This window comes from Mytilus californianus, unplaced genomic scaffold, assembly GCF_021869535.1.
Source record: "Mytilus californianus isolate M0D057914Y unplaced genomic scaffold, xbMytCali1.0.p SCAF_4, whole genome shotgun sequence".
In the NCBI taxonomy this organism is placed as follows: domain Eukaryota; kingdom Metazoa; phylum Mollusca; class Bivalvia; order Mytilida; family Mytilidae; genus Mytilus; species Mytilus californianus.
The window spans coordinates 108291143-108316330 of record NW_026262690.1 but is presented as its reverse complement, the minus strand read 5'-3'; the positions used below and the strand labels follow the sequence as shown (position 1 = coordinate 108316330).

Sequence of the window (25188 nt, the reverse complement as noted above, 5' to 3'; positions counted from 1 at the left end):
GAAAAAGGACGTCATACTAAACTCCAAAACATATAAATGAACTAAAATTAAAAAACATACAAGACTAGCAAAGGCCAGTAGCATGTAATAAGTAAAATAACGAAAATACCGAAGTCCGAGGTAAATTGTAAACGGAAAGTCCCTAAGCAAATGGCAAAATCAAAAGCTCAAACACATTAAACGAATGGTTTACAACTTTCATATTCCTGACTTGGTACAGGCATTTTCGTATGTAGAAAATGGTGGATTGAACCGGGTTTTATGACTAGCCAAACCTCCCACTTAAATGGCAATGTTACAAATACTGCTCAAATGACAACACTACGTGACAAGAATACAGTACAAACAAACGCAATAACAATCAGCACAGAGAAATACATAAATAATAATAATATAAAAGTATATTGCAACATGTAAACCTCAGAATAACAACGGACACCTCCCATGAATTTACGACAGCACACCAGGACTACACAACCGACATATAAACTGCGCGTCACATGAATGGATCAACGTCACAAAAAAGTGACGTATTTTTTGTGACATTTATATTATCACAGCAATGACAGGTCAATTTCAAAAATAAAATAGATTTGGTTTTATTTATAGATACGTACAAGAATATTAATTTGGGATTGAGTTTGTAATGGTGTTATTTTATGTAAAATTGAGAATGGAAATGGGGAATGTGTCAAAGAGACAACAACCCGACCACAGAACAGACAACAGCAGAAGGCCACCAACAGGTCTTCAATGCAGCGAGAAATTTCCGCACCCGGAGGCGTCCTTCAGCTGGCCCCTAAACAAATATATATACTAGTTCAGTGATAATGAACGCCATACTAAACTCCAAATTGTACACAAGAAACTAAAATTAAAAATAATACAAGACTAACAAAGGCTAGAGGCTCCTGACTTGGGACAGGCGCAAAAATGCGGCAGGGTTAAACATGTTTATGAGATCTCAACCCTCCCCCTATACCTCTAGCCAATGTAGAAAAGTAAACGCATAACAATACGCACATTAAAATTCAGTTCAAGAGAAGTCCGAGTCTGATGTCAGAAGATGTAACCAAAGAAAATAAACAAAATGACAATAATACATAAATAACAACAGACTACTAGCAGTTAACTGACATGCCAGCTCCAGACTTCAATTAAACTGATTGAAAGATTATGTCTTCATCATATGAATATCAGGCACAATCCTTCCCGTTAGGGGTTTAGTATCATACCATCATAACATATATGAGAAGAACATAACCCGTGTCATGCCAACAACTGGTTTTTAAATAAATGTGTTTAGTGCCGATGCAAAGACCCTATAAGTGAATCAATATTAACGCCAAAATATGCAATCTTTAATGACCTGACAACAGTATAGTAACTATATCCCTTCTTAATAAGTCTATTTAAAGGTTTTGTTAGTTTCAGAGGTGAATACTGACATTTTTGTGCTTTATAAAGAATATTTCCATAAAAAAATGGATGTGAAATACCTGAACGTATAAGAAGTCTGCATGTTGAGCTATATTTACGAATGATGTCCTTATACCGATGATAAAATTTAGTAAATGTTTTGACTAGTTTGTGATATCGAAAACCCTGGTGTAATAATTTTTCAGTAATACATAAATTTCTCTCGTTAAAATCTAAAACATTGTTACATACACGAGCGAATCGTACAAGTTGAGATATATAAACACCGTAAGATGGTGACAAGGGAACGTCACCATCTAAAAATGGATAATTAACGATAGGAAATGAAAAATCATCTCTTTTATCATATATTTTAGTATTAAGCTTTCCGTTAATGATATAGATATCAAGATCGAGGAAAGGGCAGTGGTCATTGTTAGTATTAGCTTTATTTAAAGTAAGTTCAACAGGATAAATTTCTTTAGTATACATACTGAAGTCGTCATTATTGAGAGCCAAAATATCATCCAAATATCTAAAAGTATTATTAAATTTGTGTATCAGATGTTGTTTCGATGGGTCTTTACTGATTTTTGTCATAAATTGTAACTCATAGCAATACAAAAAAAGGTCCGCAATAAGTGGTGCACAGTTAGTCCCCATTGGAATTCCGATAACCTGACGATATACGGAATCTCCAAAGCGAACAAAAATGTTATCTAGTAAAAATTCAAGGGCATATATAGTATCAAAGCATGTCCAATTGACATAGTTTTTTTGTTTATTGCTACTAAAAAATGACCTAAAAGAGTTTGAACATATATATTCACATTCTGACTTTTTAAATGCCCATTTAATTAGGTGTGTGAATTTTTTCTTAATGAGAATGTGAGGCAATGTGGTATATAGGGTAGAAAAATCAAAACTTTGAACAGATTCAAAATCACCAATATATGCATGCAATTTATCAAGTACTTCCAACGAGTTCTTGACACTCCAAAAGTAATTAATTCCACTATTTTCGAAGGCCTTATTTGAACAATTTATTATCAGGTTTTTGATTGTACCAAGTGTACTGGTAAGACGAATAGACAATTTAGTAGTGGAACAATGGCTTGAAGACGAAATGAATCTATATTTGTAAGGTGTTTTGTGTAGCTTCGGAAGCCAATACATAGTTGGGACTTTCATTGTATTTGGTTCTGCTTGTAAAGCGGTAGCTAAAAGTTTATGTTTGTTACAGATGTCGTTTTCTGAAAATGGAGTCAGTTGGAATGTTGGTGAATTGGTGATTTCTTTTTTCAGAACCTCAATGTAAAATTTACGTCAAACAATAATAATATTATTAGCAGCTTTATCGGCCGGGACAAAAACAAATTCCTTGGCTAGTTCTTTTAGTTTATGTTTGATACGAGAAATAGGTTTATTGTGGTTATTGTTAAGAGTAAAATGTTCTTTAAAATGTTGAATACGTATATCAACTATGTTCATTACTGATTTAAAAAAAGAGTCCAAAGATTTTTTGTCAGCTTTTTCCCGTTTTATCCATTTCAGACAGTAAGTATGGAGTGAGTCGTGGATGATATTACGACACTCATTCCAATTAATTATTGACGGGGGACGATATTTAGGTCCTTTACTGAGGAATGATTTTAACTCTCGGTCTTGAACGATGTTAAGATCTCCTGTTATAACATGGGAAATGGGTCCATAAATGTATTCGGAATTACTGCAATTACATGAAGTAGGTGTATTTTCACTGATATTAACATCTTTACACAATTGGCTATAATTAAACACAAATTTCCGGGTAGATTTCTTGTAAATATAACAAATAAGAGGGAGCTCAGTATTATCAAAATATCCCGGAATTTGTTCTTTAACAGAATGGTCGTTAAAAATACCGGCAATGTATTTTCTAACCATGACAAGAATTTTAATGTATGATGCCTCGTGTAAAGAGAGTGATAAATTTTTCATTATAAGTCAGTTTTTCAGTTACTATAAGAGATAGAGCTGTCTTTGTTTAATAGAATAGTTGTCGCAGATAAATGGCCACCTGACGTGGTTTATCATATCTTGAACTCATTTTAATGGTTCGTTCATTTTTTGACAATGTAAAATTTGCAACATTAGGTTAGTTTCTCAGTTATAATAATTGATACGTTCAGTGTTTGTCGTTTGCTGCTAGTTGTCTCATTGGCAATCATACCACATCTTCTTACTTTAATATTAGATAGTATGTACTAAAACAAATATTCGGAATTTTTAGCATCCACATTTGATTTACAACTCCTCTTGAGTAGGTACTTTCAAAGCAACTCTGAAATCCGGTTTTAAATGCAGATTAAAGTAATGTAAATGGTTTAAAATGAGGTATCGTGTAGCACTTGGCAGACCCAGCAATATAATAGATATAAGAAGATGTGGTATTAGTGCCAATGAGACAACTCTCCATCCAAGTCACAATTTGTAAAAGTAAACCATTATAGGTCAAATTTCGGCCAACTTTGTTTGTAAGGACACCATTCATAAATCAATGAATGATTAGAGTAATATTATTAGACAGAATGTAGCCTTTAATCCTGACTTGGTATATGATTGAGTTTAACCCCGCTACATTCTGTATGTGCCTGTCCCAAGTCAGGAGCCTGTAATTCAGTTGTTGTTGTTTGTTGCTGTGTAACATATTTGTTTTTCATTCATTATTTTGAACATAAATTAGGCCGTTAGTTTTCTCGTATGAATTGTTTTTCATTTGTCATTTCGGGGCCTTTTATAGCTGACTATGGGGAATGAGCTTTGATCATTGTTGAAGGCCGTCAGGTGCCCTATATTTGTTAATTTCTGTGTCATTTGGTCTCATGTTGAGAGTTGTCTCATTTGCAATCATACCTTATCTTCTTATTTTAATATTTACACTGATTAATATGGATAAAATATCGAGAATCTGGTGATGTTAATAAAATCGGAGATAGACCTATGTACCATATACATGGTAACTTGCGGTAATATCCCACAAATCCGATGAATCTACGTACTTCTTCAGGTGACGTTGCGATCTAACAGGAATAAAGATGTCAAGAACCACACCATACCACTCCGATGGGTAACGGCATGACTGTTAGATTTAATAGAACATTACTGTCAATGCTTGGAAATTTACAGTCAAAAGATAAAACCAACTCGAAAGCGTATGTTTCTCCGTCAGTTCATGCGTACAACTGCACCCGACACGAAGCAACTGAGAAATCACCATATATTTTCTTATATTTGGCCTACAACCAAAGCTTCCCATCGACTTAGCATTTTGGATGTGTTAAAGAGAAAGATAGGAAACCACAAACTAAGTACATCCAAGAATTGAAGAAGAGACTAGTTGATGCATACAAGCTTGCTTCAGAATCAACAAAGAAGGCACACGATTAGCAGAAAGATCAGTACGAATTGAAAGCTAGAGGAGCAGTCGTAAAAAAAGGCGATAAAGTACTGGCAAAAGAGTTACGTTTGATGACAAACATAAGTTGAGCAACAAATGGAAGAACTATATCTATATTGAATTGTACTAGAACAATCGAACAAAGATATACCCGTCTACGTGGTACAGAAAGATAGTGGCGAGGGGCGTAATCAAACATTGCACAGGAATCTTTTACTACCTTTGGGATACATTTCACAACGTCAACAAACAACGATAGAACCACCGAGACCAGTATCTAGACCAAGAACAAGAATTAGAACAAGGGTCACCAAGAACTTGAATTAACGCCGACTTGACCACAGATGATAACAAAAGAGATGGTTCAGAGATATGGGAACTTCATCCAGCGTTGATGATGATACAGAGAGTCCTGATGTAGACCCAGAAGTAGTATTACCTCCTGAGCCAGATGGGGACGCCCACTTCTGAGATACAGTTAAAGATGAAGATGGCTTTGGGATACCTGGAAGCGCTTCCAATGACACAAAAGTTCAGGAACCAGATCCTGTAGTTGAAGATGAAAAGCAGGATATGCCTTTAGAACAGAGATCCAGCTCATGTTGAAGGTGATACATCTCCAGTTTTGCCACGTCGATCTGGTCGAGAGACGACACACCCTAAGTGGTTATAGTCTGGTGGTTTTGTGACGTAGTCTGCAGTTCCACCTACTGATACACCTGTGGTTACACCAGCTGAGTGGAGACAGAAGGCAGATTACCTATCTAGCTGTATTGGAAGAGTTCTATTTTCAGGGGTAGAGCTAGAAGCTTTATTAGCTATTTTGACCACATACCGTAAATGTTTAACATTTTAATAGCTATACTATTGATACTATCAATATTATATTTGATAATATTTCAGTGCATTATCCTGATTGATTTCAGCACTGTATTTATTAGTAATTGCAGTATCAGTACATTGCAGCATCATATATAATACTATCTCATCTTATATTGATATATATTTTAATATAAAACGCTATACCACATTGATTTTACAATGTGTTAGTCAATGAAAACTTTCCCGCGTAAAATGGGATATATCAATTTGATATTTAGGTCTATGTTGTCGTTCATGTGAGAACCATTTGTACAAAGCCAAGTGAAATATAAATGGTAACTATTTGAATTTTGTACTACTATATCAGAAATATGATAGGTTACTCGAAAACAACACACAAATATCTGAGTTCAGCGCGAAAGGCCTAATGTAAAACAGAGAATACCAAAACACATGAATTGACTACTCGATTATTATATTTGCTTCTTGATATTCGAGTATTATGTGTATCCTGTCAATCCTCACAATAAAGATACGTCATATCAGCCCGCGGTGATTGCACGGGTGTCATTTGGTATATATGGAGAAAAAAGATAGGGAAAGAATACCTAACGGTGGTCAAGTATTGCGATTAGATCGTGAAAGCTCTGGTATAGGATCGTGAAGGAAATCTTATCGAGAAGACATTTGCAAGGTGAATTACTAATCTAATTTAATGACTTATACGGACAAATATACAAAAAAATAAAACTGTCTGTCAAAATAGTTCAACATTATGATCTACGGGGCGCCGAATGGGACTTGAACTTTTTGTAATCAAAATCAATTTTGTGTACACAAAATTCAATTCTGTCATAACAAAATCATTTTTGTCTTACAAAACTATGTGATACGGACTTGTTTTATGAGAACTTCAATTTTGTAATGACAAAATTCTTTTTTGTAGACAAAATTCAAATAGGTATGCAAATATAAACTTATTTGCATACAAAATTGACTTTTGTTACCTGATATGGAAATTAAAACACAAAAGTCAATTTTGTGAGACAAAATTGAATTTGTACGCAATTAACATGTTGATTAAATTAGCATCCTGTGATTTTGTAATTAAAATTATTTTTTGTGTAGACAAAATTGAGTTTTGTTAGACAGAAGTGAAAATTTAACACAGAAGTGACTTTTGTGACAGAAGTCAATTTTGTGTCACAAAAGTCAATTTTGTACTGCAACTGAATTCCCTCATCATGATTTTGTAAGAAGGCCTCTCATTGGATATAGTAAACGCGGGTCTCGCAGGTTCAAGGACATATCATATTGGTGATGCGCTATTCTGCAAAAGTAAGTAATACCTAATAAAGTATATATGTCAAATATAGGACATTTTGTGCAACATTGATTATTCTAATATGACGCGTCCTTCTTTTGCTTTAATGTCAACAAACCCATTTTACGTATGGGATACACGTGATTGACGTCACAATTGAACTTCCGACGTCAATGGTTTTTCAAAAGACGATCGAAAAAAAATGTTGGTGCTTTTTGAAAAATAAAATTAGATAAATTGCTTCGCCGAGCGCAGCTGGATACGACCGCAAAGGTCCAACCCTGAACAGTTGGGGCAAAAATGGACACAATATTCGTGCTTGATACAGGTCTGAATTTGGATTGAAATTAGATGTTTGACACATAATAGGTTTCTGACACAGAATAACTGTAGTCAAAGAACTTAGAATTGGTTATATGATTTGAATTTATATTCAATTTTTTGATTTTGTGCAATTCACTATTCTGTTGCGAATTGCTCCCCCCCCTTTTTTTTTGCTTTTGTGCACCCCCCTCCCCTTTTTCAACAAAAACAAATCTTTCCCTCAAGATATGGTCATTATCTCAATTCAAATTTCCAATGGAGTTTGCAACCATAATTATCCATTTAAATACATCATAAAAGTCTAAAATAGAAAATGACCTACATAATCATGTCTAAAAATAATATATCTTTAATCAGCATTTTTATTAGTAACTTCTAAAAATAAATTGACAGCTAATCACCTCAAGATTATACAAAATTTCTTTATACATAATTTTAAAGCAGTGTAAGGGAGGTAATCCAAATTTAACATTGTACTTAAAAGTGATTGTCCATTAACAAAGAAACCCTTGTTTTCCCCCTTTTTTGCCCCTAATTCCTAAACCGTTTGAGCCATTACTTACCCCCCCCCCCCCCCCCCGCGAAAGCCAATCCTAACCATTCCTTTGTGGTATGGAAACTTGTTGTACAATTTCAGAGAGATCCATACACCGTTCTACAAGTTATTGTCTGAAAACTAGAAAAATGCTTATTTGGTCCCTTTTTTTTCCCCTAATTCTTAAACTGCTAAGACCATAACCCCCAAAATCAATCCCAACCTTCCTTTTGTGGTTATAAACCTTGTGTTTAAATTTCATAGATTTCTATTTACTAATACTAAAGTTATTGTCCGGAAACCAAGTGTCTTCGGACGACGACGACGACAACGTAATACCAATATACGACCACAAAAAAATTTTGCGGTCGTATAGAAAATTAATAAATAAACATGACCCCTCCTACATAAAGAAGCCTCTGGACCCCCTTCTCCAATTTCAGATTTTTCTGACCCCCAACTTATCCCCCTCCCTTTTCCAGAGATAAATAATCGTACATACATGTTGTATTTCAATATTTTTAGAAGAAGATATACTGTCTAAATAAACAAAAAAACTCATGTTTTTAGGTTTACTATTTTCCTGACTGAAATAGAGATTACTTTGTTTTATTATATTTTAGCCCGCGGTTACTATATCCAATGAGAGGCCTTCTTACAAAATCGTGATGAGAGAATTCATTGCATACAGATTTGAACTTTGTGACACAAAATTGACTTTTGTGACACAAAATTGACTTTTGTGACACAAAATTGACTTTTGTGACAAAAGTGACTTTTGTGACAAAAATGACTTTTGTGACACAAAATTGACTTTTGTTAAATTTTCACTTCTGTTTAACAAAACTCAATTTTGTCTACACAAAAATAAACACAAAATTGAATTTTGTGACAAAATCTCAGTTTTGTATGCAAATTAGTTCACAGAATCCAAACTAAACTAAATTGCATACAAAATTGACTTTTGTCGCCCAATTTTCAAATTAGGTAACAAAAGTAAAGTCTGTGATACAAAAATGAATTTTGTCATGACAAAAGTAACTTTTGTCCACTGAAAGATAATTTTGTATGACAAAATTCAAATTTGTAGTATGCTACAAATTTTGTTAAACTGAACTCATTTTTGTTGAACAAAACTAACTTTTTGTCCGTACAAAATTGAATTTCGAGGACAAAACCACAAGAGTCCAGTTCGGCGCCCCGTATGATCAGTATCCGAGAAAGTCAAGGTTTAAAAGTAAACCGTTTTTACAAAACTACAAAAAGGCAGATTGCTCCTCGACATTTCAATGACATTAAATATGTAAACAAACACGATTTTTAATTCGAATGACTAAAGAACTTTTCTTTGAAACATGTCATTCCATATTAATGATTCAAATGGTTCTTAAAGTTATTTTGTGTTAGCATAATAAGGAATTTGCAAACAATTAAATATTTACAAAACAATTATTTTTTGGATCGTGAAAGATCGCGTACCGCTTTTTGAAGATCATGAAAAGGATCGTGAAAGATCTGATGCTACGAAAACGTTCAAATCATTATCTAATTGTTTGATAATTTATATTTTTAATTGGTATAGCAAATATTGGATTTGCATGACTCATTCCGGTTCCCTTTTTAATGCCATTGGATCTAATTATCTTATAATACCACACCGACTAAGTGCTTTATAGAAATATCAGTCTATTTGTCCGTCCTCCGTAAGTTTAGATTTCTTATACAAATGTAAGATTAGAATAGAACTTTATCTGCTAAATTACAGTTCAAGCATGGCATCATGCAGAATCGATCTAGAGGTATATATGGTATTGGATTGAATAGACATATTTACACTTGTTTGCAAATTTGTCCGCCATTACGTAAAATCACACAGGTTCCCGTAAACTTTGACATCATAATTCAAAACATTTGACGTCACAATTAAAAAGTGATTGTTGCCTGACGTCAAAAGGTGATTCGGAGTAGATCTAAGGTCATTCGGAGGCAAAATATAGCTAAATACCAAAAGTGTAAATACGTTTATTGGTAATTTCCAAACTAAGTTGGTACAACGGCGTATATATAGCTGTGTGAACAGACTGATTAAACAATTGAGTACTGGTAAATTATTAAGTCAGGGATTTCGTTACCACAAACTACCACAAATTACTTAAAACCTTTACTAAATTCTTCCATAGATATAAAGATTTGGTTATGAAGTTTGGTTGTACCTGTAGAAAACTTATTTCAAACGGGATAGCACATCCTCTTTTTTACGGAAATGTTGTTTACCGTGCCCGGAAATTTAGAAACGATCCTGGTAAACATCGATCCTTTATAAAATAAACTTATTTTAAAAGGTTACAAATTCAACACTGTAATTAGATCTTTGAATATTGTTTTTACCTTTTATCTTGGAAATCTACTTATCTATACAATTAAGTTTTTGTTATTTTAATGTGTTGAATATAAAAAAAGGGATAAAAAAAAATGAAAGCATTAATGTCCGTTCTTATCAAAATAATTACACGCAAGTATATCAATTGGTAAAAGAAAAATTGTTTTCTGATTATTAAGTCTGGTCCGGCTTGGGACGTTTGCGCTTTTTGATAGGACATTTGCATTTTTTAATGGACATTTGCGCTTAAATGTTTAGGACATTAGTGCTTTTTCAATTGGACCTTTGCGCTTTATCAAAATAACATGTAAGAAAAAAAAATCCTTTAATAAAAAAAAAACACAAAACATTCATACATTTATATGCAGCTAAAAGCATCAACCTTTCTCCATCATGCTTGTCAGCTGGACAATAACACTCCAAGAGGGTGGCTGGGAGTAAATTCATTTTAACAACCACGACTCTTTCTAAAAGTTAACAGGTGCAGCAGGACGTTTAAAAATAAAATTTCGGTCTTCACATATTGAAACTATCTTAGATAAACTATAATGACTATTCATGCAATAGAATAACCACAAGAGGAATATAGTTTCCAATTTTAATCCCATAATAAGAGAGCTAATTGAGGAATTTCGGTCAAAATTTTAGTGTTCCATCCATAAAAGTTTCATTTTCTCTATCGTTTACCTAGAAACGTATACTATATTTTTTATATGTCTGGTTTACCCGAACATTTTTTTTCTGACTTTGTCGTTTGTTCGGAAGAACTTTCAAAGAAAATGTGAACATCTTTCCATGACTTTTTTTAGATTTTTTTAAGATTACAGGTATACATCTATTAAAGGTAAAAAGCGCAAATGTCTTGTCAATTTTATTCAGGTGTATCAAAGTTTAAAGCGCAAATGTCCATATTAGTGGAGCGGCGGAGAGGACAATTTTGGAAATCTAAATTACCTAAATACCCCATGGCATTTTAATAGTTCATTGGAAAGCTTTAATCATGTACTTTTTGAAAATATGTGTCATAAATATAAAAGCTGGTCCAATCTTGCAGTAAATCAAGGTCAAAGGTCATCACTTAAAAATTTTCAAATTTCATCTAGAGAAAAAAACCATTGATATTTTTCAAAATTAATAATCCTTTCAATAAATTATATAAATGTTTTATGTATCAATACTTTGGTTCATACTAGATGTTTTTCCATATTTGCACATGACGTCATAACAACGTTTTGTTTAATTTTTTGAAAGTACACGTGTTATGAAAATTTCAAAGCCTAATAAATAACATTATCAGAATAACCTTGATATTTGACATCGACAAATAGAATTTCTAGAATACTTTAGAATAAAAACATTTAAAAGAGTATCCGAAACGATTGTTGATAAATCAGACAAAATTTGCAGTCATGTTAAATTTCGATTCATTTTTCCAGGATTCGACATGTCACTGAGTTTTCTTAAAAAGTATTTCAACTGTCTCAATAAACGATACCTTTTAGAATGATGCCAGTAGCGTGCGCTATTGGAGTTATACCACGTTTAATGTTCATTCGACATTACTACAATGAGTGCAAGCGTGTTATATAACAAATATAAAAAGTGAGACATGACCGTTTCCATACAAAATGAAACGTTGAAAAAATCAAAATAAAGTTACAAAATATTTCAAAAAACAATTTTCATGATATTTCATCTGTGTCATCAGCTATGTCGGCTGATACGGACTGGACATTGTTGCAACTATCTACATTTTGACAAAAACAGAAATCAGTGCAAGGAAGACCCTGCTCCTTGCAAGCACATGCTGCTTGGCATGCCTTTTCCCCTTACCCGAACAAATAAGATCTTGTAGAAAGTCTGGTGCCATTTGTCCCTCAAAGAAAAATGGCTCTCACTTGTCATTTTGTACAATTTTCCAACAAAAGGCACATGGAGAGCCATAATTTGGGTTGACCAAATTTGCCGACACCTAAACTTTGCTTTGCCACATTATACGTAGTACGTATTGCTAAATACGGTTGATTCAGTTCCTGTATCATTACAGAGTTCATTAAAAAGTCTCTTTGCTGCAGCATTTATCAGACTTTTTTGTCCAGATTCTGTAGATATAATTCCATCAACAACGCTATTAAATGGGCACTAGCTACGAGATATATAAAAAATCAAATTATGATTTTTTTTTTGTTCAATCATTAATGAAAGTGAAATAGTGAAATAATAATTCGCTTTTAGCAGCCAGTATGGTTCAACTTTGTCAAAATAAGCCAAGAAACATCGATGATGAATTATTCACTTGCAAGTGAATAATTCGACCTCATTGAATCCGTATTCATGTAAAATTCAATTTAACCCTTTAGCTAGAGGTGGATTACACATGATTTATGCGTGTTCAGTTATTAAAAGAAAAGAATGTCAACATTGAAAGTGAAACAAATGTAAATCATTTGATAGACTGATTCGATCCACAAAAAATCATTCTTATACAGGTAAAATTGAAAATTTACTTATTTTTTTAACCTATTACATGAAATCAAACAGACGTTAGAAAAATCCAATTGCACGAGGCCGCTATCTATTTATATTTATGTTTATGTTTATATCGTGTTATGCGAACGTCGGTAGTTTTCGGAGGTCATCTCGATAGTTAATTAGATGGCGTCTAGACAAAAATACACACGAAATTCTGATATATATTATCTAGTATATGCATTGTCAACTGTTTATTTAAGACTTATTATAATTTGGATATGTGTTTTAGTATGTTATAAATCAAATATGAGAATTTGAGTCAAATCGGTGAGCATGATTTTGACAGCTAGTGCCCCTTTAACTCAATAGTCAATTAGATATTTATTAGTCTATTAGGAGTTAAATGTCTATTAACTTAATAGACGTTTGTGCAACCCAGTCCTGATTCGCAGATAATGCATTTGTCAACACCAACTTCAACTCGCCTTTTCTTGGCATCGGGCGAAGCCAGTTTTAACGAGACAGTGAAATTGTCCAGTTACTTGAATACAAAACAAATCAAACACACCTGAAAACCAAACGAACCCTACAATAATATTCACTTTCCCGGTTAAATTCATCATAAACGAATAAAAACAGTACCAAACAACATAAAGAAATCACAAGGCTTGGGAAATTGTAAAATGAACAAGAAATAAGCTTGATAATGACTAACAATTACCTTCGCTAAATCGCCTAATGGGCCTATAACTAGAAACAACAACAGTGTCGGTTAATTTGTGACAAATATCCGGACTTTAAATCCGGATAAAAAGCAGATATTGAACAGATATATCATGTTATGGAGGGGTATTTGCGAAAAATACCAGTCAAGGGACGGTGAAATTTCCCAATTGTTAAGCCACTAGGCGAGGGGAATTTGGTCCCAAGACTGGTATTTTTCGCAAATACCCCTCCATAACATGATATATCTGTTTAATTACACCGAATAGATTTTGATTGAAACTGTCTGTACATGTGAAGGGAAATCGTAGTACCGCGGGAATTATACATGTACTTATACGCGTTAGTGCTGTCTTTTTGTAACGTCATGGTATCTATATGTGTAAACATCATTGTTATACCATCATTAAATCGTTCATTTGTATAGAAATTTTTCCCCTCTTTATATGTATATATTTCTGACAGTTTTCGGTTTAACTCAATCAATAGTGCTTAAGGTAGACGGGGTGTCTAAATTACAATCCATAGAATTTTTTAATAATTTGCCAAAATGTAGTTTATATCATGCTTTTTTAAAAAAAATAATAAAAAGAATGGGTCACGGGGCTTATTTTCACGCTACAGGTTGTGCAAAATTGACAGATTTTGTATAGATTATGCATGGAAAACCCAATTTTCTGCCATAAAACGAAAACTACACCATAGAATTTTGAGATAAAATATGAGAAGATAGCTCAAATGTTATGCTTTCAGATAAGAAAAAGAAAAAATGGGGCCACCGGACCCGTTTTCTTGCTACATAATAAAATAGGTAAATTCCTAACACATTCTATTGTAAAAATAACTTTATCTGAATTATCTGCCCTTACATTTGAGTTGCCTCCCCTTATGTGGCAAAGTTGGAAAAAATTGAATAAAACAAAAGTTTTCTGTTTTTTGTAAAATACATCCATAAATATGATAAAACATGTCATTTTCTGTATTGAAATGAAAATTCTTACACATGAATTACCTACTACTCTCAAAATTTGCACATTTTCTTAATGATCTAGGCCGATTGTTTTATGGTATTTCAAAATCCAAGATGGAGGAAGACACCCTATCTACCTTAACCATGTTGTCGGGATAAAGTGAGAAAGGTTCCGAATAATTTTGGCGGGAACTGGCTCGCGAGGGTAAAAAAGGAATATCCAAAATGGCAAATACCACGGCAGAGAGGGGAATTTGAGGCAAATTCACCGGCAGTGGTGAAAAATAGGCAAATTCGTTTGAAATGATGAAAAAATATTAGAATATGCGAAAAATACACTGGCTAACAACCAATCAAAATCCGGCATTCTTATATAAGGTGTAATTATTAGCTAAATATTTATCTTCTTACGAATTAACTTCAAAAAGTAAATCGGGTCGATTGAAGTTTTATACGGCGGCTTTGCTGTTGTACCTTTAAAATACACCTATACTGCACGTGCAAATAATGCTAGGGAAAATGAAGATTTTTCAGTGGTACTTTTAATCATTTTCAGATGCATTGTGCTTGACATATAGGACTACTTAAAAATGCCTTCATAGTGTATGAAGTTCAAGAGTACCTGTATTTACCAAGTTCGTTCCCAAATTATTTTTAGTTAGTTGTGAGATTTGTCTACCAAATCAGCAGTAGGGTATTCACAAGTTGGGTAACGTCAGGTACGGCTGTTTTTAACGTCATTTGTACCACATTTGATATTTACGACAAACATTTTTCTGAAGCTGAATAATCGATAGACAATTTAAGACATTAAAATTCCATGAGTTATTTAGGTAATTTAAACTCGTTAACTAAGCGACTTTTTCAACATTAGCCGCTCCACTATATAGTGTTTGAAGCGCAAATTTCCTTTAGTTATACAGGCAAAAAAGCGAAAACGTCCTGCGTCCGTCTGGTCACGCCTTGTCTTTCACGATCGAGATAATGAGTTGCCCGATCTGTCATGATAAATTTTGATAAAAAATCAACAAAATTCAATGCTTTCAGAAACAAAATGAACGGTATCAAGGGAAAAAACTTTTATTTTACTGTACCATCTGACGCACCAAACATTCAGTTTCAAATAGATCATTAAATATTGGAATGTGACCATTATAGACACAAAACGGGCTTTTTTTTAATGAATCACATAGACTTGTGTTGCGCCTTTTGTGTTTTCTCGTTAAGTACTGCATATTTTCTAAATCTTATTGCACAGTATTATTGAGAAAGTTAAATCATTTTGACAGACATATTTTTTTTTTCGGATTTGTTCTGCGTTTTGAAAATACAGCAGTTTTTGTTTTACAGATTTTGAAGTAGAGTTACAATTAATTTTTACATTCACGATCCGATCGCAATGCTTGACCACCGTTAAGTATTCTTTCACGATCATTTTTCTCGATAAACCGAATGACAGCCGTGGATTGAGTAAAGATATTTTATTAAAGAGGTTTATAATCAGTGACCGCTGTGAATAGCAAAATAGCAATTGACAGTAAACAAATAACATATAATATTTGTCGTATACTTACACAATTCTAAAACTGAAAAACACGAAAATAATTAAAATTAGTTGAAAAAAAACGGATGTTGGAAAAAGGGAGAGGGCCAACAACAAAATTGCCATGTCCCTCAGCACCTGTGTGTTTCTGTTCCTCAGTGTTTAGTTTTCTATGTAGTGTTTTGTAAGAGTTGTTTGTCTTTTCCTCGCTTTTCATTTTTTTTTTCATGGCTTTATCATTTCTCTTATGACTTATGAGCTTTGAATGAGCCTCTGGTATCTCCTGCCTCGTATTTTGTTATAAATCTTACGTGTTCCACAATCCACAGCTTAATATGGGCTTTCACTTTGAATAGTGTTACGTTGTACTGAAAGGAATGCACATGAACTCTGCGCCGGAGAATAATTTGATTAAAATATTACTTTTAGCGCTACCATCGGTTATTAAATCAGGGATTCGTGTAATGAGCTCGAGTATTAAAAAACTTATGATATCATACTGTATCTAAAACACGCCGATCAAAAAAGACTTGAAAACATTTTCGAAAACTAATATTGAGAATGAAAAACGCTACTGGATTTGTATACACTTAAAATAGCATATATATAAACATGCATATAACAAATGTTCATCGGTCAAGTCTATTTCACACACATTTCCTTAACAAATATGTAGTATTTTTATGTAATGAAATAAGTTTAATTGTATTGACAAGGAATATAAAAGCACTGTGTGGATTCGAAACAGTTAAATACATCAGTAAATAAGAACCAATTAAGTTTGCTGCCATTTTCATTAAAATGACTAAAAAAAAGATCTACAAAAAACCTTCTCAACCGTTAAACAAGAAAAAAAAGCAACAAATCAAACGGAAAGGTATATTTCAATGTCTTTTAAAAATCTTGGTAGGAAGGTAGATGAATTATATTACCAAATAACAATTGCAATGAAAATACAAACCGAATTAGAAGAAAATAAATATTACGTATAAAGGAAGTTACCATAAGAATTAAGACTCCGTAACTATAAAATTATAAAAGCGTAAGTGTATACATCAAGACTCGGCAATTTTTTGTCGCCTATAGAACAGCACGAAACACAAACACAGCCAAAAACAATGTAATGGAAAGGATAATATGTACTAATTCATGACACAAAATAGTTACACAAACTTTATAAACCAAAAACAAAAGAATCGCGCTTTTATCATTGTTCTTCGTCTTAAAAAAGGCTCAGCCAGGTTTTCAACAAGCACTTTAATCGCAAAACTCACTTCATACATTTATAACAAAAACATGAAGGCATTTCGATAAAAATTGCCAACCATTTTCTGATAAAAATATTTCTTTTGAAAAATTGTGAACGTTTTTAAATACTTCAATATGCACATTTGCTTTGTTTGCAAACAAAAAATCAATACTTGTAACATTTTTTAAATTTCTGCAACGCACATACAAATTGTTGTATACAAACGTGACGCTTAATCAATGTTTTTAATTGTTAAGATAAAGTATTTAAATTGTAGCTAGGTGTTCCAGATATTGAACAATTTACTTTCCTCTGCTAAATTCCTGTCTGTCAAAAAGTTCATGGTAAGAACATTAAAATAATTAAATTGTTCAAATACCGTTTTTTATTACTTAACATTCAGCATTTATAAAACTCTGACAACAGTCCATAATTGCAAAGAATAAGAAGTCTTGCTTTTGTTTAACAGAAAGTTGAAACATAATACATTAAGGAAAACAGAGGAATCGGAGAATTTACTCTTTCTTATCATTTATGGTTAATTTAGACACAGTCCAAAATTTGAATTAAATAATATAGTCACTCTTCTTTTTCTATGTATTTGTTTTGAATATCTGTAAAGATTTTTAAAGATACCAAGACTAATTTGGTACACCAGCCGAGCATGTCGTCTACATAAAACTCAGTGGCGCTCAAATCAGCATATCATTACCACATCTCAGCTTAAGGCCTCTTTTGAACATTTGAAGGTCTATACTATGTATTGGTTACCTATACAACACAAAAGCCGTTAACTATCGTTTTATCTCGGCCTCTAGTAAGTGCTTTACAACTAATCTTTCATCCCTTTTCAACCGATTTTTATAGCTTGTTCTTATGTTGTACTGTTTAACCACTGTCCCAAGTTAAGGCAGGGTTGGACATCCGCAAGCCTGTTTCACCCCACCACATTATTTATGTGCCTGCCCACGTCAGTAGCATGTAATTCAGTGGTTGTCGTTTGATGCTAGTTGTCTCATTTGTAATTTTCTTACTTTAATATTAGATAGTATGTACTAAAACAGATATTTCGAATTTTCAGCATCCACATTTGATTTACAACTCCTCTTGAGTAGGTACTTCAACAGTAACTTTCAAATCCGGCTTTGAAGCTGATTAAAGTGATGTAAAAAGTATAGAAAAAGGTTTCGTGTAGCACTTGGCAGACCCAGTAATATAATTTCGTTTAAAAGGACGCTTCTGTAATTTTGATATCCATTACAGTGAAGAAAGATAAAATTGAGAATGGAAATGGGGAATATGTCAAAGAGACAACAACCTGACCAAAGAGCAGACAACGTCGAAGGCCACCAATGGGTCTTCAATGCAGCGAGAAAATCCCGCACCCGGAGGTGGTCCTCAGCTGGCCTCTAAATAAAATTGTGTGCTAGTTCAGTGAAAATGGACATCACACCAAACTCCAAAACATATAAATGAACTAAAATTAAAAAACATACTACACTAACAAAGGCCAGTAAAGATTTAGATTTAAATCTTTAGTTAAAATTTCAAAGAAATATAAGAACAGACATGTGATTGTCCAGGATTCCTTTTTTAAAGTGTCGTTGGAGTACGTCAAGTTTCCAAATCAATTGTCAATACCTAATTCCGCTTTCAAGCAGTTCATGGAATATGATTTACACACAAAAACGAAGTTGTTACATTCACATATCAACATATTTTTCACGTAGGTTGTACCAGTGCATATCAACATTTGACATGAGAATTTATAGAACCATTTATTTTTGTATTTATAATTTGCATCAACGTCCTCACAGCCTTTATCCATTCTAATTGTAGTCTCAAAAGAAAAATTGTTGTTTCACTATCATCTAGAGCTATAATCCCCCACGTTTAAACTGCTATTTTTATTAATGCTCATCTTAGAATTTCTTCATTGTTATAAGTAAGTATTTTATAAAATACAAGTTTTAAACATTTTTATTTACTAGTACATTTGTACTTCATTATGCATATTTCCTTTGTTAGCGAACAAAATATCAATACTTGTAACACTTTTTTAAAAATTCCTCAACGCATATAGAATTTGAGTAAACGAACGTGACTCTTCATTAATGTTTTCAATTGCTAAGACAAAATATTAAAATTTTAGCTAGGTGTCCCAGATATCGACATTTTAATTCCCTCTGCGAATTCCTGCCTGTAAAAAATTTCATGGTAAGAATATTCAAATAATTCAATTGTTCAAATACAGTGTTTTATTACTTAAAATTCAGCATTTATTAAACTCTGGCAACAGTCCATAATTGCATAGAATAAGAAGTCTTGTTTTTGTTTAACAAGAAAGTTGAAACATAATCAATTTCACAGTGGTGGAAAACAGAGGAACCGGAGGATTTACTCCTTTTTATCATTTAGTCCAAAATTTGAATAAGATAATATCTTCACTCTTTTTTTCTGTGTATTTGTTTTTAATTGATATCTGTAAGGATTATCAAAAATACCAGGATTAATTTTGTAAAACAGCCGCGCATTTCGTCTACATAAGACTCAGTGGCGCTCAAATCAGCATATAATTACCACATCTCAGCTTAAGGACTCCTCTGAACATTTAAAGGTCCATACTATGTATTGGATACTTAGACTACACAAAAACCGTTTATTATCGTTTCATCTCGGCCTCTATTAAGTGTTTTACACCCTTTTCCACTGATTATTATATATTGTTCTTATGTTGTACTGTTTAACCACTGTCCAAAGTTAGGGGAGGGTTGGGCATCCGCAAGCTTGTTTCACCCAACACATTCTGTATGTGCCTGCCCCATGTCAGTAGCATGTAATTCAGTGTTTGTCGTTTGCTGCTAGTTCTCTCTTTGGTAATCAATCCACATCTTCTTACTTTAATATTACATAGTATGTTCTAAAACAGATATTTCGAATTTTTAGCATTCACATTTGATTTACAACTCCTCTTGAGAAGGTACTTTCATAGCAACTCTAAAATTCGGTTTAAGTGCTGATTAAAATGATGTAAATGGTATAGGAAGAGGTTTCGTGTAGCACTTGGCAGACCCAGTAATATAACTTTGTTTGTAAGGACACTTTTTTTGTAATTTTGATATCCATTACAGTGAAGGAAAATCCAGTTTTAAATTTTTGGTTGAAATTTTAAAGGAATATAAGAACAGACATTTGATTGTCTAGGATTCTTTTTTATTTCAGTGTCGTTGGAGTACGTTGAGTTTCTAAGTGAATTGTCAATACCTGATTCCGTTTTCAAGCAGTTCATGTAATGTGATTTACACACAACAACGAAGTTGTTACATTCACACATCAACATATCATTCACGTAGGTTGTACTAGTGCAGGGCAAAATTTGACATGAGAATTTATAGAACCATTTTTTTTTTATTTATAATTTGTATCAACGTCCTCACAGCCTCAATCCATTCCAAATTGTAGCCTCAAAAGCAAAGTTTTCGTTTCACTATCATCTAGAGCTATAATCCCCACGTTTAAACTGCTATTGATTTTTCGCCTAATGCTCGCCTTAGAATCTCTTCATTGTTTTAAGTAAGTCTTTTGTAAAATACAAGTTTTAATCATTTTTATTTACTAGTACATTTGTACTTCATTATGCACAGTTGCTTAGTTTGCAAACAAAACATTAATACTTTAACATTATTTAAATTTATTTCTGCAACGCATATAAAATTTTTGTATAAAAACGTGACGCTTCATTAATGTTTTTAATTTGTGAGACAAAGTATTTAAATTTTAGCTAGGTGTCCCAGATATTGTACATTTTACTTCCCTCTGCAAATTCCTGTCTGTCAAAAAAAGTTCATGGTAAGAATATTCAATTAAATGTGTTTTATTACTTAAAATTCAGCATTTACATAACTCTGGCAACAGTCCATAATTGCATAGAATAAGAAGTCTTGCTTTTGTTTAACAGAAAGCTGTAACATAATCAATTTCACAGTGGTGGAAAACAGAGGAACCGGAGAATTTACTCCTTATCATTAATTACTAATTTAGACAGTCCAAAATTTGAATAAGATAATATCTTCACTCTTTTTTTCTATGTATTTGTTTTAATTGATATCTGTAAAGATTATCAAAAATACCAGGATTAATTTGGTACAACAGCCGCGCATTTCGTCTACATAAGACTCAATGGCGCTCAAATCAACACAGCTGAAAGGCCAAATAAAATTAATTTATGAGATTACAGAGATTGATTATCTACAAGTTTTTCAATTGGCTTTTTAGTCATTATTAAGGGTCATCATAGGAAAAATATGAATGGAAGTACTTATGATAACAGAAGAATTTACAGTTTGTTAGATTGGCCAAACTTTGCATCTATCTGTTGCACCTTTTTGTCTGTAACATATGAGAGAGAGAGAGAGAGAGAGAGAGAGAGAGAGTAATATCATCCATCAATGAGATAGCCAGACAACTTATAAAATAGCCAACAAGCAAACAGTCTTTAACAATAGAATGTTTTTACAATATGCCAAGCTCTTAATCGTAATTAAAATTAGTTTGAATAGGTTCAACAGTCAAGTTAACGGTCTTTCTTTCTACAGAGTTACCAAGCATGTGATAAGTGCAGACGAGTTTAAAAAAAAATAAAAATAATTATGTTACATTTTACATTTTACAGAAACTTTTCAAAATACGAGTAGTTGTCTTTGCTATATTTATTTGTATGTTTGAATTTTCTAGTCAGTTGTGGTGTATCTCTGTAATTAATGTTTTGGCTACTGGATCCTAAATATTGTCACATTCATCTATATGTCTGTTTGGGTTGATCACTCAAAATTGTAATTATAACGGTACTAAGAACAACTGTCATGCAAGTGGGAGCTTAAGCTAGCTGTAAAACCGATACACTTAGTTAGTACTGTAAGTGTTTTTCTATTTGTTGACAGAGAATACAAATTCTGACCCATTTGCAGTTTGCCGGTCACCTAACAAAACTATTTAAAAAGTTAATATTTTTTTTTGAAATAAAGAAGTGTGAATAAAACAAGAAGCGGGCTATATACATCTGTGAGACAGCAAACCAGCGACAAAAATAACCATGCAATAGGTTTAGCCCACAATTGTCTTTGAAAAATGCCTGTACCAAGTCAGGAATATGACAGTTGTTTTTCATGCGTTCTGTTAGTTGATAACGTTTGATTTGCCAATTTTACTTTCTTTATACGGTGTGATATTCTTTGGTAAAACCATTCTATGTAACTGCATATTTGTTTTTTGATAAGACAAAATAACTTTAATACATTTCAGAAGTAAAGATAAAAGTACAATGTCTTCATCGGCCAAGCACATTTGTACAATATGTCATTATGATGACATCTCGAAAGCAGCAGTCACGTGGTGCAAAGAATGTGAGGTTTTCTTTTGTGGAGACTGTGAAAAACCTCATAAAAAATTAAGAGTGACCATGATTCATAAAACCATGTCATCTCAAGATTATCAAAAGTTACCTATAGTCATGCAAGAAATAAGCAGTACGTGCAGAGACCACAACAAGAAGTTTGAACGTTTCTGTTCTTTCCATGCATGTCCCTGCTGTGACCAATGCATCACTGATAAACACCAGAACTGTAGAGACATGGAACAGCTTTTAGACAATGATAAGCAAGTTAAAGTATCTGTCGAAAACGAGTTGAGGGAGGTGAATGATGACTTAGATAAAGCCATAACATACCTGAAAACCAGGATCCGTACAATCGATACTCAGAAAACTGAAGCATTTGAGCAAATCCGCTATTTCAGGAAGTTGATCGATGATTACTTGAATAAAATAGAGCAAAAAATACTCAATGACTTGGACTCTAATCATTCGGAGCTGAAATTAAACATGGCCTCTATCGTACTACAAATGGAACAGCGACTCAGTAAGATAGAACAAATCCAGAGCGAGTTTACCAAAATGACACAATATGCAACTGAGTTACAAAAGTATATTGGTCTAAGAGAGATTAAGAAAACTACATCACAAACATCAAAATATATAGAAGATTTAGAAAGTGGAGACCACTTCATTGAAAAGAATCTAGAGGTTAACATTTCATCTGCTCTTCAATCAATTTTACAAGATGTCAAATCATTTGGAGATATACATATTAATGCCACCTATTCTACCCTCAAATTAAAGGCCGGAAAAAAAGATCAAGCCCAATGTATTCCTGTAATTGATCAAATTAAACCAAAATTGTTTAAAAGACTGACAATTCCCCAAAATATGAAGTTTTTAAATATAATGGCCTGTCTGGTATTACCTGATGATAAAGTTATAATTCTTGATTACAATAAAAAACAACTACTGCTTTTTAGTGATGATGGCAAATTTATGAAAAAAGTAGTTACATTCAGAGAATATCCAATCGATGCTTGCTTCGTCAGAAATAATACAGTGGCTGTCATATTTGGATCAGCAAACCAAGCACGCCTGGTGGATGTTGAATGGAAAACAATTATTCAAAAAGTTGAAATTTCTCATTGTTGTTATGGAGTAGCTAGTGATGGTAGGAATTTAATCATCAGCAGTGATAACTATAAAATTACTAAAGTAAATCTGGACGACATGTCTCAAACAATCTTCGAAAAAGGAGTGAAGGAACTATGTTATATTTCATTATTCCAAGGAAATATCACTGGTACCACATCCTCTCAAAGCAAAATCTGCTGCTGGAAAAGTACCGGGGAACCCTTCTGGACCTTTCAGCCCGAAGACATTGTCGAACCAGGAGGACTTACATTAGACAAGAATGGCTTTGTTTATATAGCTTCTCATGGGAACAACAGTGTCGTGGTAGTATCACCTGATGGTAAAAGCAGTAGGAAAATACTATCAGGGGCTGATGAAATCAAAGCTCCTTGGGCAATAGATATAAACAGCAAAACAGGAATGATGGTTGTATCCAGTTATATAAGTGATGAGGGAAGGGATACATTCTATGATACAGCTTTTATTTATAAAATCTGAATTGACTATCTTTTTAATTTTTATAGATAAAGGTCTAGTCTTGCAAATATTTTTATGAAATCAGAGATTAATGGCTATATCAATTCACTGATTTCGGACGTGCTGTACATGCTCTGTGTTGATTGTTTACCAATATCACGATCCGGTAAACTTTGGCAACAAACTCATGAATTGAGTTAATCAGGAAAAATAAATATTCATTTTCATACAGGAACAAGAATCTATAGATATCTTGTTTTTATTTGTTTTACTTAGTTTGGATTAAAACAAACTACTTTTATTTACTTTCCTTCTGAATGGATATTTTTTTAAGACATTCAGAATCAAACATTTTTTTAATAGAAAGACCTAAACCTTAAACATACAAAATATGAATGGTCAGTGCCTTTTGCAAACCCATATGGTTTGCCTACTGACGACCTAATTACAGACTACATAAAAAATAAGAAGATGTGGCATGATTGTCAATGAGACAACTATACACCCAAGTTCAAATGAAGTGGATGTAAACAATTATAGGCAATCGTACGGCCTTCAACAATGATAAAAACCCATACCGTATTGTCGGCTATAAAAGGCCTCGACATGAAAAATATGAAACAATTCAACTTAGAAAACTAATGGCCTAATTTATAACAAAACAATGTACAGTTTGAATTGCATTAAAACTGACAAATGCAAACTTTAGACTTGATCAACCAACGGAACGAACGAAAAGCAACTGTTCTGACTTGGGTTGAAATATTTGCTCACCTGAGATCGACAGTTTTTGGTGGGGTTCGTGTTGCTCAGTCTTTAGTTTTCTATGTTGTGTTTTGTAAACTGTTGTTTGGCTGATGGTCTTTTTCCTTTTTAGCCATGGCGTTGTCGGTTTATTTTCGACTTATGAGTTTGAATGTCTCTTTAGTATCTTCCTCCTCTCTTTTTGAACGATATGCTACGTAGTTAGCCTATCAAAATGACTGCAAGAGTTATAACCTTT

At 33.0% G+C, this 25188-nt stretch overlaps 1 protein-coding gene across 1 annotated transcript; it reads left to right on the top strand.

Moving 5' to 3' along the window:
• Positions 1-19124: 19124 nt before the first annotated feature.
• Positions 19125-24495, top strand: LOC127739060 (uncharacterized). The gene is made up of 2 exons (XM_052250631.1): positions 19125-19145; positions 22502-24495. The coding sequence occupies exon 2, from the start codon at positions 22521-22523 to the stop codon at positions 24204-24206; it is 1686 nt and encodes a 561-aa protein (XP_052106591.1). The 5' UTR covers positions 19125-19145; positions 22502-22520; the 3' UTR covers positions 24207-24495.
• The last annotated feature ends 693 nt before the right edge of the window (positions 24496-25188 follow it).

Bases quoted from the DNA above. Each gene is read 5' to 3' on its own strand.
- LOC127739060 (XM_052250631.1), top strand. From the start codon at position 22,521: ATGTCTTCATCGGCCAAGCACATTTGTACAATATGTCATTATGATGAC.